Source organism: Sciurus carolinensis, chromosome 3 (genome assembly GCF_902686445.1).
Source record: "Sciurus carolinensis chromosome 3, mSciCar1.2, whole genome shotgun sequence".
NCBI lineage: Eukaryota > Metazoa > Chordata > Mammalia > Rodentia > Sciuridae > Sciurus > Sciurus carolinensis.
In genome coordinates, this window is record NC_062215.1 from 52675763 (window position 1) to 52695310 (window position 19548).

A 19548-nucleotide genomic window follows, 5' to 3' on the forward strand; every position below is an offset into this window, starting at 1 on the left:
AGTTGCCGCGTCACGTGACGAGGAACTAGCAGTACCCTTACCTCCGGAAATGTCTAATTCTGGCAGGATCCTGGTAACTTGGGTAACTAGCGGTTAGGATGAGAGGCTTGGAATCATCTCGTTTTGCGCCAAGACTCTTTAGTCTCGGGTGGTCTCCTGTGATGGGGAAATGGTGAGACGTGGAGATTTACTCCTGAGAGCGCGAGCGCGCGTGTCTATCGCTTTTGTACTCACCTCTCCCTTTAAAAATTGTTATTCTGATTCAGCCAAGGGAGATAGGAGCCCTGTCCGGAGGCCAAAAAGCATGCTGTTGTGGCTAGAAGGCTTTACAATTGCTGAGGGTTGTTGGCATTAGAGATGGTTCTCTTAAATAACAAAGCTTGGAATACTGTATGGTTTTAATCATCTCACTTGGAATACTGTATACTTCTGGATACTGAAGCCAGGAAAAACGGGTTAGAAAAATTCCAGGGAAAGCAGATTCGATGAGCAAGTTGTGAAGGTGAGTAGTCCTGCTACATATACTGCAGAAAAGAATAAGTACACAAAAATGTCACTTTGCTTCCCTGTTTACTAGGGAAAGTGATTGTAGGCCCTTTGAGTAAAGTAGGATGCAAGATTTAAAAACATGAGTAGATTGCTCTGTCCAAAAAAAAGTTTTTGTATTTCACTAGAGAGATACAGGTTTGTAAATATCATTCAGGAAGATAGGGATGTTTGAAGAATGCTTATTTTTTGGATGCCGGCGTTGGAACCCAGTACTTGGGTGAAGAACACAATTTTGCATTAAGCTTGTTGTATCCATTCTAGTGATGTCAAAGAGTACAGAATAATTGAGAGAGATCATTTTGATGCTGAGACCCCAGAACCAAAGAAACACTGTCATGGGCTAGAATAACTTTGTGGTATTTTCCCATTTATTTTGTGCATAGTATTATTAAAAGGGTTGTGAAAGAGAACTTGGAACCTAGGAAACACAGTGAAATCACTGGGTATTAAAGGAGCTAAAAAGTGGCCTTGAAATATGAATTTTGTATATCTCATTTGGGACTGTCTGGAGAAGGAAGTCATTTGGGGGCAAAGATTTTTATTCTGGGCTAGAATCACCATTCTTATCCAGGGACATTTGGGGTACATGTCTAAATAGGAGAAGTAAGGGTGAAGGGGAAGTTGCCAACGAACTGTCAGGAATCTGTGGGTTGGCCACCAACCGTGAAGTCTGGTTCCTGGGAAAGGAGAATTAACAGAGGTAGTGAATTTCTCTAAGAACTCTCCTCTCCCTATCCACATCTGTGCTCTTGGATGTTTTGGAAATAGGGTCAGGGACTCAGGCTAGTACACTGTGTAAGGACCACGTCTAGTCTGCAGTCTCTGCATGTCCCTCAAGCAAAGTACTTTTTTGTATTTTTAAATGGTTGAATAAACCAAACTAATATTTTTTGATATGTGAAGTTCATACCTAAGTGTTCATAAATGATTTTTATTGGAACATACTTATACTCATTTACTGACATATATTATCTGTGGCTACTTTCATGCTACAGTGGAAGAGCTTAGTAATTGTGGCAGGGACAATTGTGGCCTAAAATATTACCTGGCTCTTAAATTTAGTGCTGTCCAGGCTAGTGGTATACTGATGTAGTGGGTTTAGTTGGGGGAGGAATCAGAGCCCCAACAAAGACTTAGGAAAACATATTCAAGATAGACATGTCAGTCTTAAAGGCTGATGTGACATCTTCCTGGTGGGGACACCTTAGGTCTCAGATAGTGACACTGTTTTCTATGCGACTGGGCTTCAGGTATTCATAAGGCAGGTCAAGTTGCTTATTCCGAGCTGTAATCTCTTTTTCCAGGTTTTCCAGATCTGTTTGGAATTGGCTCAGGACAGCTTTAGCCTTGGGGTCTGAGAAATATTCTTCTTTGTGATGCCCCAGAGGTACCTGAGATGGAACAAAGGATCAGCTTCTGGTCTGAAGACAGAAACACCTAGAGCCCATTCCCTAACTCCGATGTGTCCTTTCCAACTGTCGTTTTCCTCTCCCTAGGGTCCCCTTCTCACCATGTCTGGCTGGCGGCGACCCAGATGCCATGTGATGGTCATTTGAAGACAGGACTGCCGGATATCAGGTAGTGACCCCATCACCGTGGCCAATGTCACATCTTCCTTGGTGGTGGGTGGGGGCATCCGCATTGTGCAAGGGGCATTAGGGACCCAGGCATACCAGTCCAGCTGGGGGAAGAAACTGTAACCCTAGAACCCCAGTACTTAGTGTTTGAGTCCCTCTCTCTCCCTTGAATCTCCCAAGGCCCAGACACTTGCATTCAGGGACCTGGGCTTTCAGCTGTCCATACCTGACCCTGGTTGATGGCCCCATGCTGGGCAGTGCATGTGAAGACACACATGGTAAGGAAATGGCATAGTTGAGCCTGGGACTGGAGAGAGAGAGGGAAACCTGGGCAGGAAAGGAATAGGATTTAGAAGCTTCAGCATAACAGGAAAGAAATAAAGGCTGATGCCTTAGTAGGTCTGCATTTTAGAATTGATGGGTGTTTGTTCATTTATTTATGTATGTTTGTGTCAGACATGGGTTTCTAGGAAGAGCTCAAGAAAGGCTATTTCTTCCCTGGAGAAGAAAATGCAGTGTGTGTGTGGGGGTCGGCAGGGTGGGGGAATTGAGATAAACCAAGGTACTGTCTAGAGACAGGACCAGATTGACCAAGAAACCTGAGTCCCAAAGATCATGGCACTAACTTCAGGTTTAAGCCCCAACATATATAATATTGAGGTTGCATCTGGAAATGTCCTTGCACTCTGGTGAGTGTGAAAATACTTGGCCCTTCTGCATGGTGGATAGTAGCAGACAGGAAAAGGGAAGGGAAACCAGGTTGGGTTGTTACAGGTTTTAGTGGGAAACTATTTATATCTTCAGGCAGGAAAATGGGGGACCATGAAGACAGTACATGAACCTGAGCATGGACAGAACCCCTCACTGGCTTTGCCCTTGTTGGGTCCCAGGCCATGCCACTTTATGGGCATCCATTACTGGGGTGGGGACTGGAGTAGGGGTTGATGGCCAGGGTCTCTGAGGAGGAAAAGGTATCTAGAATTGCCCTGAACCTTAAGAGGTGTGAATGGAATTTGGATACTTTAATGTATGGAGGAGGGTATGATACCAGGCTGAGGTTCTGTCTTAGAAAGGCAGGACTGGGAAAGGGCTTTTGCAGTGTCTGAGGAGCTCCTGTCTCTGAGATGGATCTTACCTCTGTCCTGGGCCTGGCACAGCCCCACCTCCGTGATCTCTCGACACCAGGCCTGCAACTCAGGATCCCCGCTCACAACATCATCCCTCTGGTAGAAGAGTTGGATGATCCCTGCCACGTACCTGCCCAGAGAAGGGAGCTGAGCTCTCTACTGGCAGAAAGCTCTAGTTTCTGACCTCTGTTCCTCTATGCTGTGGCCTCAAATCAGCTGATGTTTCTGTACTTGAATCAGATCCTATCAGTCTTGCTTTGGAACATTCTCCAGGGTTAATTTATTTTTTTAATATTGGAGGTGCTGGGGAGGGCCTCAGACAGGCTTGGCACGTGCTCTACCACTGAGCTATACCCACAGCTCTCCAGGTTTTTGACATACTAGCATAAAGGAAGAAGATGTAGTTTAGTAGTTCTAGGTATCCTCTGTACATGGTTGCTATCTATTCTTCCTAGCAAAATCCTGATTCTTCCAGATCCCTGAGTCTCTACACATACAGCTCTCCTCACTTGTGTACCATGCCCCTATCTCTTCGTTTTTAGACCTCACCTACCATCTCCTTATTCTTCCTTATCTCTCCATGGAGAGATGCTTTTGCCCCGTGCTGACCTGAAGCCAGAGCCCTGCCCTCCCTCTCCCACCCATTTCTCAGCTCCTACCCACCGGGCAATGATCTCCCAAAGCTGTAAAGCATCATGGGCATAGAGGGCACTTGGGATTCCCAGAAGGCCCCGGTCAGCCAGGTCATCAGGAGGACACAGGGAACTGTAGGTCAACTTATTCACTGCCCGATGAAGCAACTGCACATGGCCCCCGCCACCTGTGCTTGCTGCCTGAGACAAGAGTTGACAAGGCTTGAGGGATGGAAGCAGAATTAGAGAATGATGGCATATTATGCAGGAGGTTCAAGATGGGGTTTATAAATTTAAAGACATGTATATAAAAGGACAGGTCTTATAGGTTAAGGGTCAGGACGTTCTCATAGGTTGTCTGGGATGCTGAAGATGGCAGAAGATTGTAGTGAACTGGGTGATTAGGCAGCTAGGTACTGTATTCCTTCCTTACCTGATCAAATATTCCTCCATCTGAAATGAGCTGGGTCCGGGCCCGGGTATTGATTTCCATAGTGTAGCGGATATGGGGGACCAGGAGCTAGGGTGGAAGAGATTGGAGGGATAGTTAATGGAGGTCCTTTGTTGTAGAGCTTGGCACCAAACATGGTGGTCTGCTTTTCTTGATGATTCCTTGACAGGTTGGTCTCTTTCTCAGATCACTTTCATGTTCTCTAACTTCCTTGTGAGTCATACTCTGGAGCCACACTGACCAGGGTTTCAACCTACACTGTACCTTTGGTACTAGGCCAAGTTTATACCCTCTAATCTGCAATCTCCTCATCTGTCAGTAGGGGGCAATAATAGGATCTCTTATCTCAGGGAGCTTTGGTGACGCCAGTGATTATGTGAGTGAGGTATGAAGAGTCACTAGTACACCCAGAAGTTCCCAGAAGTTCTCCAATAGTAACTGTTATCATTCTCTTTATTATTTCCACCTTAATTATAGGTGTCCCTTATGAATCAGCCCCTTTGACTTTCTTTTGTATTCTACTAACCACATCCTCATAGCTCAAACTAGCCTCTACTCCTTATCAAAGCTGTACCACCATCTCTTTGTTGTGTCACTGTTGGTTTTGTTTTGGGGGCAGTTTGAGCAGGTATTTTCAGTCAGAATTAGATGGGCTATATTGATCTTCCTGCTTAAAGCAGCAGAGGGGCTGCTGTCAAATCTGTTCCCTCTCCAACCTGGACACTGTTCAACTTCCTCTCTTCTGCTTTTTCCTTGCCTATCAAAATAGGCTGCCTGAGGGGCTGGGGTTGTAAACTCAGTGATAGAATGCTTACCTCAAAGGTGTAAGGCACTGGGTTAGATCCTCAGCACCACATAAAAATAAATAAATAAAATAAAGGCATTGTGTCCATCTATAACTAAAAAAAAAAAAAAAAAAATGCTACCTGAGCCTGGGGCCTGCCTTTAATCTCAGCAACTTGGAAGGATTGAGAAGCATCACAAGTTTGAGGTCAGCTTTATCAACTCTAGACTATATCTCAATATAAAAAATTAAAAGGGCTGGAGATATAGCTCAGTGGTAAATCCCCTGCCCACCCCCCCAAAAAGTACTTGATCCTCATAAATGTTTCTTTGTATCTTAGATTATTTGTCTTCCTTTCTACCCAATTAATTTGCAGGTTTCATCCAATTTTGGTATGTATCTGAATTGTTGATGCTGGACAGAGGAACAACACAAGTGATCACTATGGTGTTAAGATATCAAAGCTGCTTACATTAGTGTGAAACCTTTCAGAAGGTTCATGAGAGATGCTGAATGTCATGGAAGGCCCAAAGTCCACATGAGGAGAGAAGATGCCTGAGGACAAATAACCCCAAATAATAATAATTGCAAGAACTAATGTTTTTTTGGTAGCATGTAGTATATGTCACATGATTGTCTTATGCCATTTTATCCTTTAACAACCCCACTATGGACATGCTGTTTTTTTCTCATTTAAAGGTATAGACATTTGGTAAGTATTGAGGCCAGGATTCAGAATTGAGACCCTGTCCATCAAAAGGTGGGCCATTTTGATGATTGCAGGCTTCACTCTCCTATGTATCCTATAACAACTCAGCTATTTACTATGGGAAGAAATTTTTTAAAACTAGATTATAAGTTTTATTGAAGCAGAAATTGTTAATGGTGAGTGATGACAGTGTAGGACTGAGCTAGAGAGGGGAATTATAAGTGTGAATTGAGGTTTCACCTAATCATGTTGAGCAGCTGATGATGCAGAAGGCATCATGTGAGAGATAAATTCCAAGATCCTTTTAAACACACTGGTCTCCATTTTGTCTGTGTTACTGAAGAGGTGACCTCTAGGGATCACAGCTGTATTGGCCAAGTTTGGGGGTCCAGATGGAGGTCCTCCACTAAAACTGTTCAGTTATTCTCCATACCAGGTGCTTACTTATTTTGCCAATACTGCAAACTCCTTGTTGCTAAAACCAGACACCTCATTTTTGCCCTTAACTTAGCTTCTTCTAACTTTACTATTTCTGACAATTACTTTGGTTCAAAGCTTCTGTCATTTTTGTGCTCTTCTCTGCCATGTTCCCTATCTTAAAATGTCATTGAGATTTTTAGAACATTTTCAAAGCAGGCATAAGTCTTGCTTAGGTGTCTTCTGCCTAGCAATAAATACTACACTGTTTCATAAAGTTATAGTATCCCTACATCAGTACAACACACGGCACCCACCCTGTGGGTTCCTGTGAGTCATAGAAGCTTGGACTTTTGACTTTTCTCTCTCCAGTCTTGCACCCAGACATGCTGTAACTTTTCTGTTTCCTTTCTTTACCATGCCTTTTATTTTTCATTTTCATTCCTGTATCACTACCCAACTAATGCACATTTTTACCTGCCTTATTCTTGGGCAGATCTAATTAGTCTGCTGGGCTTGTCTCCTTCCATTCTGATCTGTTCCTACTTAGCTGACTACCCTTTTGGTGTGGAACATTCTCCATTAGTTCTACACCATTTATAGATTGTCTCTTGTGATTTCTAACTGTAGTTCCAGATATTGTTCTCTGGTTGGTTCTTGGGGTACCATTTTTCTTCCTGGTGTAATATTAAATCTCCTAAGTTAGGAATAAAGCGTTGTATTACTCCAAGTTACAAATAAGTCTTTTCTTTTACTAACAATATATCAGTTATAACTCAAGCCCATTGCTAGGCTTTTAGATCTTTGACAGTTTCATAGGGCTCCCTTGTAATGTGTCTGAAGAGGAGATAGGATAAGAGTAGAGCCTGTACCTTGAAAACAGGGTGCAGTCCTGGTAGGCACCTCATGGTGGCAACAGCGATGACCTCAGCCACCAAATGAGTGTTCAGCAAATGATATTGGAGCTGGTGCAGTTGGAAATCTGAATTTCGAACCCAGGACTTGGCCAGGAGCCAGGCAAGTGGAGGATCTGATGGCAGGAACAGTGTTGGAGTTGGGAAGCTGGGATTGGGAGGTTGAATCTGGGAGAAAGAAACATCAGATATTTATTGAACTCTCATCCTGTGTATGACATGGTTAGCATTTCTGAGGAAGAAGATGACTAAGCAAGACTGTTGCCTTCTAGAGGGTTATAATGTAGTAGGAGGAAAAAGAAATATTCCTTTCCTTATTGGCTATGGTGACTTGATGGTCATGCTGACTGCAGGAGAGACTGGAAGCAGGGAATCCAGTAAGGAGGTCCTAGCAGTACTTTGGGAGAAATAGGATAGGAGTCAGGTGGCAGAGAGGGAAGTAGAAGCTGTATGTGTACAATTATTGACAATAATAATTGACTGTTTGATGGGAATGGTGAGAAAAAAGGTTATCTAAGAGACAATGGATATTCAGAATCAGAGGATGCTTAGAGATTAAATAACAGTTCAAAAAGTGTGCTCCTGAGATGCAGCATCAGCATTACTTTGGAACTTGTAAGAAATGAATTTTCTCTGTGGCCACCCCCAGACACACTAAATCAGAAAGTCTAGTGGTGGCATTGAAGACCCTGCATTTTAACAAAGACTTGATGTGATTTGGAAGCATAGTAATGTTTGAGAACTGCTGGGTATAGGATGAGGATTCAAAGAGGCCATTATGATTCTTGAATAAGTGCTTCCATTAGGTGAATCAGGGGAGACCAGGCTGTGAGCTGTGACTTGAAGATAGGTCTTGGTGTGGATGGGATTTGGGAGGCAAGAGTCAAGGGATTGGGTCCTTAGGAACAGGTTGATGTGAACAGAGAAGTGGGAATGAGATGCTTAGGGCCTCACCTGGATGACCATGGGTAACAGCTTCCCATTGGGTTCCATCTTCAACATGACAAGAGGGGCAGCAAGGTACTGTTTCTCTCCTCGAATCACATTGGCTGGAATTCCATCCAGCAGGATAAAATCAGCCTCAAACAGGGAACCATTCTAAAGAAAGGAGGAATGTATCCATTTGTAGAGTTCAAAATCTATCCATAAAGCAAATCAGTCTAACAAAAGAGGTGAAAGACCTCTACAATTAAAACTACAAAACACTAAAGAAAGAAATTGAAGAAGACCTTAGAAGATGGAAAGATCTCCAATGTTCTTGGATAGGCAGAATTAATATTGTCAAAATGACCATACTACCAAAAGTACTATACAGATTCAATGCAATTCTTATTAAAATTCCAATGAATTCTTCACAGAAATAGAAAAAGCAATCATGAAATTCATTTGGAATAATAAGAGACCCAGAGTAGCCAAAGCAATCCTTAGAAAAACAAAGCAGAAGGCATCACAATACCAGACCTTAAATTATACTACAGAGCTATAGTAACAAAAATGACATAGTATTGGCACCAAGTAGACATGAAGACCAATGGAACAGAATAGAAGACACAGAGCCAAACCCACATAAATACAGTTATCTCATACTAGACAAAAGGTGCCAAAAACATACAATGGAGAAAAGATAGCTTCTTCAACAAATGGTGCTGGGAAAACTGGAAATCCATATATAGTGGAATGAAATTTAACCCTGTCTCTCACCCTGCACAAACTTCAACTCAAAGTGGATCAAGGACGTAGGCATTAGACGAAAGACCCTGCACCTCCTAGAAGAAAATGTAGACCCAACTCTCCATCATATCAGCTTAGGAATTGACTTCCTCAACAAGACTCCTAAAGTGCAAGAAGTAAAATCAAGAATCAGCAAATGGGATGATACCAAACTAAAAACTTCACAGCAAAGGAATTAATCAAGAATGTGAAGAGAAAGTCTACAGAATGGGAGAAAATCTTTGGCACCTGCACCTCAGATAAAGCATTAATCTCTGATATACAAAGAACTAAAAAAACTTAACACCAAAAAAACCCAAATAGCCTAATCAATGAGTAGGCACTTAACAGAAGAAGAAATATGAATAGTCAACAAATATGAAAAGATGTTCAACATCTCCAGTAATTAGAGAAATGCAAATTAAAAGTATAGTGAGATTCCATCTCACTCCGGTCGGAATGACAATTATCAAGAATACAAGTATCAATAAATGTTGGTAAGGACATGGGGACAAAGGGTACATTCATACATTGCTGATGGGACTGCAAATTGGTGTAACCACTCTGGAAAGCAGTATGGAAATTCCTCAGAAAACTTGAAGTGGAACCACCATTTGACCCAGTTGTCCCACTCCTTGGTATATAGCCCAAGGATGTAAAATTAGCATACTATAGTGATGCAGCCACATCAATGTTTATAGTGCTCAATTCACGATAGCTATGGAACCAATCTAGGGGTCCTTCAACAGATGAAAGGATAAAGAAAATGTGTATATATGGAATGGAATATTGCTCAACCATAAAAAAAATGAAATTATGGCATTTGCCAGTAAATGGATGGATCTGGAGACTATCATGCTAAGTGAAATAAGCTAATTCCCCAAAACCAAAGGCTATTCTTTCTCATATGTGGATGCTAACACACAATAAGGGGGGATAGGGAAGACTAGAAGTTTAGTGGATTAGGCAAGGGAGAATGAAGGGAAGGGAGGGAGGATGGAAATAGGAAAGACAGTAGAATGAATAGGACATAATTTTTCTTTGTTCATATATGAAAACATCAATGAAACTCCATAAGAATGGAATCCTAATTAGAATAAGTTATATTCTGTATATGTATAATATGTCAAACTACACTGTACTGTAATGTATGTCTAAAAAGAACAAATAAAAAATTCTGTCCCTAAGGGGTCATGGCAAAAAGCAAAACATTTGAAGACATTCAGTCCAACTTAGCATCCTGCATCAGTTCTACAGCCCTATTGGCAGAAGAGGAGTACCTGGTCCAATTCTTCATTTTAAAGTGAAGAAACAGCCTAGCGACTGTAGATGTCTTGTGCAGCGATATGTGGTAGCAGATATGGGTTCAGAACTAGGCCCACTTAATCCAGTGGCAAAGGCATTATCAATTGATCCCTTGTCCAGGTGGCCAGACCCCTACTCTGTCATTCCCTAAATGTCTGTTCTCTACTTTTGGCTCCCATCAGCTAAGCCATCCCTCTTCCACTCCCTATACAGATCTCACCTCCTCTGCCAAATATTCCACAGAGCTTCCCCTGGCTACCACTCCACTGAATACAGCACACATGCATGTATCATGTATCCTGCCTAGACTTGGCCTGCTCATGTTCAGTTCATCTGCCCCAAATCCATCTCTCTCTTTCACCCCCCCCCCCCCCGAAAACCTCCCTGAATGTCTCCACCTGATGGAACAGGCTTTGTCTTTTTTTGTGCCCATGAACACTGGAGTCCAGAACATTGACATCAGCCAGTTCCTCTTAACATCTCTGGCCTCCATCTGTGCCCTGGAGATACATCCCATTTCCTTGTTCATGCTGGGAGTTCTTTAAGTTTTCCCCCCATTACTTAGCCATTTCTAGATTTTTTTTCCAACACCAGAGTCTGCATCAAGTGGCAGTCTCCTTTCCTCTGACTTATCTTTGGTTTCTCATCTTCACCAGTTCTTCTCACCACACCACTAAGGAGAGAACAATGCCAAGTGTGTGTGTGTGGGTGTGTGGGGTACCTGGAGTTCCTTCTCCAACCGAGCCTGAAGTTCCTCTGTCCCTGAGGGCAGCACCAGCCTGGAGGGCAGAGAGGTAGAGCGTCTCAACAGCATGGGGTTGGCACCATTGAGGAACTGGTAGCCAAAAAGGTCATCGTCCTGCCAGCACTGGTGGATCTTCTCTGTGAGGTGGAGTGGGGCAGGGAAGGGTGGATAGTTACTTGGACATCCTTTTAAGGTCTCGGGGATTCAGACTACCCTTTTCAGAGCCCCTTTTCATTCTTAAGGCCTCTGTGAGATCACCAGGAACAATATGTTTTCATTTGGCAAGGAGTTGTGGAAGACCTTGAAATACAATGGATGGGTCATAAAAAGGGACCATCAAAGGGTTTAGAGACTGGGGGAAACACTGACCAGCCAGGGAACTCTTCTGGCCCCAGAAGATCTGATCAAAGTCTTCCAGGCGGTTCCAGTGACTCAGGAGGGTGTAAACACGTTTGAGGACCATCTCCAGAGCCCTAGAATAGTTGTTGGGGCATAAATCACTGGATGATCCCTCGGACCCTCACCATATACCACCATTCTTGCATCTCCCAACCCTGATGCCACTCTGAGCTCCAGCCTCTTTCTCACCCTGCCTTCAGTGCCCATTCGAAGTCTAGCCTCTTCTCCTCATGGAATCTCATATTTGGAGGTAGGTCATCCTTACAGTTTGCAGCTATTGTCAGGGGTAGCCCTTCCTTCCAAGTAGCCCAGCTAGAAGTTGGGACAAAGCATTGGGGAGGGTGTTGAGGTCAGTGATAGGGGCAGGGGCAGGGAAAGGGTAGGACAACTGGGAGGGCTGTGGTGGGTGATTACCAGTAGATCTGTTGTCTTTCCTTCACTTCCTTTTCTCGATGCTTCTGGAAGACATCCAAGGCATTGTCTCCTGCCAGGCGGGCTGGGGAGACATTAAGAAGATTGGCCATGTCACTTTGATACTGTGCTTCCTCTGCTTGTCCTTGTATTTCTTTTTGTCATCAGATTCCATGTTTTCAGTCCTGTTCTGTTGCTTTTATCTCTGACTTTCCCGGACTTGGTTGATTCCCTCTGCACATTTATCCCACTGTTAACCAATCTTGTATTCCCATTTTCACTTATTTCAGCCTTCATTTCTTGCCTGAATACAAAAATCTCACATTTGCCACATTTCTTGTCCCTTAACTCATCTCCTATCTGACCCAGTTTCACTTAATTAAGGTGATAAAATCTTAATCACCCATAGGTCCACACCTATGTGCTTCTATATTGGTCTGGCTTATTTCACATGTCTTATACCTAAACTGCCACATCTTCGCCTGTCCTTCAAAGATTTTGTCTGCTTTAGTGACCTGATTTTATTTTTCTTGGACTTACTATCATAATCTTTATTTATAATAGACTTGCTCCTGCTGTTACCTGTACTTAGACTCACTTATCTCAAGTCATATATTTCAGTTTTTCATCCATGATCACCTGGCCATTTGCCTATTCATCTCTCTCTTACTAGTTTCCCATAGTAAAAAGCAATTCAATATCTGCTGTCCTATTCATCCCCACCTCCCGCCAAGTGCTCCTTTTCTCTCACAGTTGTCTTCCATTTTATTCCACTCAAACCAGCTCTCCAACATCATAACTTGTTTCTATAGCTGCCTCTGCACACAGGTCACCTCCATCTCCATTCCATCGGTCCCTCACCTGTCCCTACCCTAACTTGTTCTGAGTTATAGAGAAATCTTTCTATTTTGCTTCTCTGTTTTCCTTTATTGCTGTATGTTCTACTCCCTGTCCTCACTTGGGAAGAGGGAATCTCCAGATCACTTATCCCTCTCCAGCCTCACTTGCAGCATCAGGCATTCTGAGTAACATTGTGAGACTTCATAACTTCTTCCTGTCGTGCATCCTGAAATCCCTACACTTCACGTGCCTCCGGTCTGTCCTTTCTCTAAGCTCCTCGGACCTTTCTATCCCATCCTGCCCCCACCTCTCCCAGCACTTCCTGAGGAGACCTTGTGCCTACTTTTCCCACCCTGCCCTCTCACCAGTGCCCTCGGGCAGGCTCAGGACGCCTGTGCCTTGCACCCAGCGGTAGCACGGGAACTCGGTCTCTGTGCTGGTTCCGGGACTCTGCACCGTGATGCGCTCGCAGAACCACGCATCGTCCACCAGTGAGTGCTGTTTGCGCAGTTTCACGAATTGCAGTGTGCCTAGGTCCTCCGGAATGTCCAGAACAAACTCCTCCTCCTGTAGGGGCCAGATCCGCCAGAATTATCAGAAGGGACCCGGAGAAGCCGTTTTGAGGGCGGAGCCGGCCCTTTGTGGAACCTCAGTTTACCAGGTCCTCCGAAGACAGCATCACCTCCCTCCCTTCCCCACATGACCTGCCCTGGGCGTCTCAGCAGTAGGGCAGAAGTCCGCAGTGTGCCGCCCTCTGTGACTTGAATTGATGATGGAGCATCATCTTCTAGATCACCCCATCACTGAGCTGTCACCACGACTGTGCTTGGAGGAGCTTCGTGGTTGACCACAGATTGTATAGCTACACTGACTCAGGGGCCATTTGGAGAAGGAGTTGGAGGCTGCCGAGACCAGAGTGTGGGTAAGGGAGAAGCCTAGATGGAACCTATGGCTCCCAACCCTGTGCCTGACTTCGCTCTGGGCGTCCTAACGCCGTAGAACTCCCAACCCCGTAGAACTCCCAACCAGCGCGGTGGCGCTGTCACTGGCCCCCAGGCTCCTGTCCCTCGCCCGCGTCTGGTACCCTGCCGGGCCAGGGTCCCGGGGTCCCCGCTCTCGCCCGCTGACCTCGCCCCGCACGGGCCGCAGCTGTAGCTCCAGCTCCGCTTCCCCGTGCTCCCCGACCAGCCACAGCTGCACGCAGTTGTGTGACCCCGAGAAGAGCCAAGCTCCGGTGGCCACGCGGATGCGGTAGCGGCCCATGGCGCCCCCGCGGGAGCTCAGGCGAGGGGAGCCGGGTCCTCCGCGATTCCTGGGACCGCCCAGAGCCGCCGGCGCCTCAGGGCCAGTTCCAGATCTTTAAAGATGGGTCTGCGTCCCCGCCCTCCTAAGTCCCCGCCCCAGACTAGCCCGAACCTGCGATCCAAGCTGCAGAGCAGGCTGTGGGTAAGGGCTGTGCCTTCGGGTCGGGTCGGAGTGTAGTTGCTGGAAGAGAAAGAGACCCTAGCCAGGGCGAGGCTGAGAGAAGGGGCGCAGTGTGGCCTCTCTGGGCCTCCAGGGGGAGGCCTGAGGGCAGGAGCCTCCAGATTGAACAAGAATGTGGACATTTCCCAGGGACACCAGGTCTTTGGGGTAACTAGGAGAAAGAGGGGTGAGTCCATCTTCCAGACCGAGGGAAAGTCCATGCTGTTCTGGGATGGGACCCGGGGAAAGTTTCAGGAAGGCTGGCCTTGCAGGCTGTACTGGTGTCTCCTGGGGATGCTCTGCTGTCAGACCCCTGTGGTCCAGTAAGTCCTCCGGTTCCTCATCTTTACTGCTTTTGAGAGCTGTCCTTCAATAAATGACCAGGGCTAGCTACTCAGAATCTGGAAGAATAACAGCTCAAGACTCCATACTCCACTTGTCTCCCTCTGCCTTTCCCTTCCCCTTCCCTTTGTAAGATGAGTGTAGCCCTTTCACCCTCAGTAGGTTCCAGGTTAATTTTTATTCCCAAACTCTTTTCTGGCCTTTCAGGGTCTCAGGGTAGGAAAGTCAGGAACAGCAGATGGACTCTGGTTAGGGTCTTTATACACAGTGAAAGGATGGTGCAGGGTTCAGGCTGATCACCCATCCAGGAATCTATCAGAGGAAGCCTCCTGCACATGTCCCTATCTAGAGCTTCCTGAACCATTTGACTCACAGCCTATGGATGTGTCCTGGTGGCTTAGGCTTTCTTGAGGCACACCTCAAAAAGGTGTGCTGGTTTTTGGTGGGGATAAATCATGGTGGGGGGTGTCCTAGTCCCACCTTCCAGCTTCCCAACCTTACATCAGTGTCCAGTCTTTACTGAATACCATTTCCCACATTGCAGGGCCCATTCCTGCCACACACTTTGTGCTTGGGACAGAGCCATTGGTCACCCCTCTTTTTTTCAGTTTTCTGGGCTACCCTACTCCGTAATATCAATAAAATGTCTCAGATTCTCATTGTTCATAATAGCAGGATCTGGCCTTTTCCACACACATTTTCACGGTTTACTTTTGCCTTCCAGAAAAGAATTTGTAACATATATATTTCCAAAGTTATTCTATACTTCAGCCTGCTTCTCTGCTGTTTTGTGACTCTTTTTCTGCCCACTCTAGTATACTGTGAGGTCATATGCAGAGAAAGGGAAAAAAATAAAACAAGCTGTGCCTAAGTTAAATGAGTAAATATGTTCAAACTTCTAGAACAATGCCTGGCACATAGCCCTCTGTGTGTTAGCTGCTATTAGTTTATTATTTACAGTTGAATGTCAGCATCATTTCTCCTAGAAATTCCTTTACCATTCATTACCACATACTACTTCCCCTTGGCCTACAGGTCCCAGCCTCCCACTAGGGTTCTTGCCCTCTGAAGACCCCTCCCCCACTTTTTTATTTTTTAAGCACATGTACTATGTTGGAAGAATACATTAAAAAATATTTTTTTTCCATACTGGGTATTGAGCCCAGGGCCTCACATGTACTAGGTAAGCTCTCTACTATTGAACTATAGTCCCCAATCTAGGGAGGGTTTATTTTTAAAAAAAAATCTCCCAATCCAGAAAAACTTCTTCACAAAGGTAATAACAACAACAACAGCAAACAAACAAACAAACAAAAAAACAAAACAAAACCCAGTTTTATTATTGAATAAACCTCAAATCAGAATGTGACTCACTTCACAGGCAATTGCTAAGAGATTGAGAAGACAGAAATCTCACTCTTATAAAGATAAGCAGATAGAACTCATTGCCCACATGTGCTTAAGATAAATCACAACTAATTCTTAAGTAAAATGACTTTATGGTGCCATTTTTCACCCAAAATATATCCTAGATTCTCCTGGTAATTGGAGTGACCTTCTGGGTTCACTTAATTGGCTTAATCAGAGGACAAACTTCTCTTACCTGTATGATAGGAAATAGTTTTGCAACTTAAACAAAGTGCCCATCTAAGTTGGGCTCCACCCTCCAATAGAAACTGGGAGATGGAGGCTCTATTTCCCTTGGTGTGTATTTTAGAAGAGGTTGCTCTCAGGTCCTTGAGAAAGACATTCCTGTGTAATAAAGCTTACAAGAGGCTTGTGTAGCTTCAAAACAGATTCACACACATTTCACAGAGACAGAAAAGAACATGCAGATTTCCTGAAGCAAATTCTCTCAAGAAAAGGGAGAGGGGTGGGGAGAAGTTTCTTCCCTTATTTTCAACAGGGAGAATGAAGCCTCTTATTTAAAAATTTTTAATATTTTGTTTTTATATATACCACAAGAAGAAATGAGGCCTTGACTTTGGGCCCTTTTCAGTAGGGAAGTCCATACTGGCACAGATGCAACCAGAGTTAACCTCTCTTTGTCCACACTTCTACTGCCCCGCTGTCTGCCAGGAGCTCACTCCCACATTCCCATTACCTCTCTGCACAGAGTGATTTAACTTCTTGATCAAAGCTTCTCTCACTAGGTTATGCCCAGGGGGTGGACCTTACATTTCATAGCCAAAAAGCTCTGTTAAAATATTTTCTAAGGCTGGTGCTGTGGTGTACACCTGTAATCCCAGCAGCTCAGGAGGCTGAGGCAGGAGAATGGCGAGTTCAAAGCTGGTCTCGGCAAAAGCAAGGTGCCAAGCAACTTAGTGAGACCCTGTCTCTAAATAAAATACAAAATAGGGCTGGGATGTGGCTCAGTGGTTCACTGCCTCTGAGTTCAATCCCTGGTACCAAAAACAAAAACAAAAACACACAACCAAACCAAACCACCATTTTCCAAATGTAAGAATAATTTCATTCTTTTCCTTTTTCCTGTTGCCAATATGACTCAAAATGCAGTCAGTTTGGATGGTTGTCTTTATATTATTGCTTGGAGCCCATGTGTGGCATGGGGCTATATAAATTCATATTTGGTCCTTGAGGCACTTACACAAAAGCATGGCTTTGTAAACCATGTAATTTTAAACTGTGTACTCATAGGATATGATTTCGGGGCAGACACTGTATCATGTATTTTTCCAATTAGTAATTTGGGCACCCCCATCCCTGTTTGCAGGAGGCCCAGCACTTCCCTCCCTGAGTGCTGTCACTTGCTTCTGTAGCTGTACTATGGTTAGTTGGAGAACTCTTGTTCTATGCAGCCTAGTGGGCCATTTTCTAGTGCTGTGTGGAGGTCTTGCACAGGCCACAACTGTGACATAGACTTGGGTTTCCAAACTCTGTTCACACATCCAAGCATGATTGTGGTGCTAGGGGACTGTGCCAGGGCTGTGCCAGGGCTGTGTCTAGCCTTGACCTCCTGAACTTTAGTCTTGGAACTGAGCCTGGTCATTAGACCAGACCACTTTCCCTACAGAGGGTTCCCTTTTGGGATCCACATGTTTTTTTTTTTTGTTTGTTTTTTTCCTACTGGTGGACATCTAAGGAAAGATTGATCTTTCAGAGAGGACTTAAGACTGAACAATGTCAAAAAGTATCAGAGTCTCAATCACTTTTCTTTCATGCAGTGTCTTGAACCATTTAATCAAATTTACCCTCTCTCACTCCTCTGCCAACTCTGGGTACCTAGGGAGTGCTGGAGTGAGGAATGGGGGTGGACAGGGTGGGAGTGGAAGGGGAGCCTTTATGTGCCAAAAAATGGTGCCCAAGTAGGGATACTCTGGCTCAGAGAATTTTGCCCCCAGAAAGCTAATTCAGACAGATAGAGAGGTAGAGACAGATAGATAGATAGATACATAGATACATAGATAGAAAGAAAGAAAGAAAAGCTGTAAGATTCTTTTTTCTTTACCCTTTGCTGCTTAACCCCTTTTCTCTTCCTTCTCTGCCACCTCAACCCTAGCAGGTGTTCCCAGGTCAAGCCCAAAGTTTCTATGGATTCACAGAATCGTCTTCAAACATGAATGCAACTTATAGAAATGGTTGGTTTGGGTTGTTTAAAAAGAATCCCAGCAGCTTGGGAGACCGAGGCAGGAGGATTGCAAGTTCCAGGCCAGCTTCAGCAACTTAGGCTCTAAGCAACTTAGCAAGACCCTGTCTCAAAATTAAAAAAAAATAAAAAATGGGCTAGGGATGTGGCTGAGTAGTAAAAGCACCCCTAGGTTTTATCCCAAGTATACACACACACACACACACACACACACACACACAAATCTGTACTATCCTGTATACATTTTTCTGGATCTTGCTTTTCTTACTTAAGTTGTGGCTCCGTGGTGGAGCACTTGCCTAGCATGTGTGAGGCCCTGGGTTTGATTCTCAATACCACATATAAATAAGTAAAATAAAGGTCCAATGACAACTAAAAAAATTAAAAAAAAAATTTTTACAGATAGATCTGACTCTTTTAAGCAGATGAATGTTATTCCACTGTATGATAGCTTTACAGTGTACTCAATTTTGCCTCCATTCATGAACATTGTTTCCATTAATTTTTACATATGCTGAATACTACAAAGAGCATGTGTTTGCCTATAGCCTTATGTTTTATTTCTATTGGTTAGAGTCCAAGGAAAGGGTGAAAAGAATTAAAGACCAGAGGTAAAAGAAACTGTGGCATATTTATACAATGGAATATTACTCCGCAATGAAGAATGATAAAATTATGGCATTTGTAGGCAAATGGACGAAATTGGAGAATATCATGCTAAGTGAGATAAGCCAATCTCAAAAAACTAAAGGACAAATGATCTCGCTGATAAGCGGATGAGGACATATAATAGGGGTTGGGAGGGGTTAGCATTAGGTTTAGGGTTAGGTTTAGAGTTAGGCTAAGGAGAGCGGTAAGAATGAAGGAAAGAAGGACTGTATAGAGGAAAAAGAGGGGTGGGAGGGGTGGGTGGGAAGGGAAAAAAAATAAACATCATTACCCTATGTAAACGTTAAAAATAAATAAATTAAAAAAAATTAACAAACAACAAAGTGGAGTTTGTTTATATGTCAGGCCATAGTAATACACCCAGAGAAGATATTTGACTGCGTAGTTCATGGAGTCATGGGATAAGTTGGGGATTTTTAACTGCTAAAAGGGAGTGTTGAGATTTGAAATTTGGGTCTTGCCCTCCACACTCAGCTGCTTGTGAATAAACTCTTTGCAAAAAAAAAAAAAAAAAAAAAAAGAGAAAAAAAGGGTGGGGGGAGTGTTCATAATGATTATGCTAATTAAAAGGTGAAAGATGATATACTGGAGAGGCTAATGTGAGTCCCTCTAGTGAGACATATGTCTGTCAGTTTTCTGTCACTGTGACCAAATACCTGAGATAAATTAACTTATAAAAAGGAAGGGTTTATTTTGACTCACAGTTTCAGAGATTTCAATTCAAGGTTGGCTGGTTCTATTGTTTTGGGGGCTGTGGTGAGGCAGAACATTATTGCAGGAAGTACATGTTGGAGCACAGCTGCTCACCTCATGGAAGTGGGGAAGCAAAAATGAGGGAGTCAGGAAAGAGTCAGGGTCCCAATATCCCCTTCAGGGTCAAGCCCCCGAGTGAACTA

At 44.1% G+C, this 19548-nt stretch overlaps 1 protein-coding gene and 1 long non-coding RNA gene across 9 annotated transcripts; one reads left to right on the top strand and one right to left on the bottom strand.

Moving 5' to 3' along the window:
• Nucleotides 1-5: 5 nt before the first annotated feature.
• Nucleotides 6-8424, top strand: LOC124979059 (uncharacterized). Its single transcript, XR_007107622.1, has 3 exons — nt 6-502; nt 2046-2127; nt 5497-8424. It is a non-coding gene; the product is annotated as an uncharacterized LOC124979059 (long non-coding RNA).
• Alox12 (arachidonate 12-lipoxygenase, 12S type) lies at nt 798-13899 on the bottom strand. 8 transcript variants are annotated; one of them, XM_047543237.1, is made up of 14 exons: nt 13699-13899; nt 12936-13137; nt 11734-11815; nt 11509-11631; nt 11290-11393; nt 10897-11057; nt 8115-8258; nt 7119-7328; nt 4319-4405; nt 3917-4107; nt 3262-3383; nt 2353-2453; nt 2060-2230; nt 817-1940 (listed from the first exon to the last, which is right to left on the bottom strand). In XM_047543237.1, exons 1-14 carry the CDS (start codon nt 13831-13833, stop codon nt 1761-1763), a joined length of 2013 nt encoding a protein of 670 aa, XP_047399193.1. In that variant the 5' UTR covers nt 13834-13899; the 3' UTR covers nt 817-1760. The 8 variants fall into 8 exon arrangements, with proteins under 8 accessions (XP_047399196.1, XP_047399198.1, XP_047399199.1 ...); XM_047543238.1 differs by having other exon boundaries at nt 832-1940; nt 3917-4086; XM_047543240.1 differs by lacking the exon at nt 8115-8258 and having other exon boundaries at nt 798-1940.
• Between the last annotated feature and the right edge of the window lie 5649 nt (nt 13900-19548).

What these genes read in the sequence shown, in the direction of transcription:
- Alox12 (XM_047543237.1), bottom strand. Translation starts at nt 13,833, where the DNA reads ATGGGCCGCTACCGCATCCGCGTGGCCACCGGAGCTTGGCTCTTCTCG. An exon ending in GAAAGACAACAGATCTACTG is followed by an intron (nt 11,632 to 11,733) that starts GTAATCACCCAC and finishes CCCAACTTCTAG; the next exon opens with CTGGGCTACTTGGAAGGAAG. An exon ending in CCAGAAGAGTTCCCTGGCTG is followed by an intron (nt 11,058 to 11,289) that starts GTCAGTGTTTCC and finishes TCCACCTCACAG; the next exon opens with AGAAGATCCACCAGTGCTGG.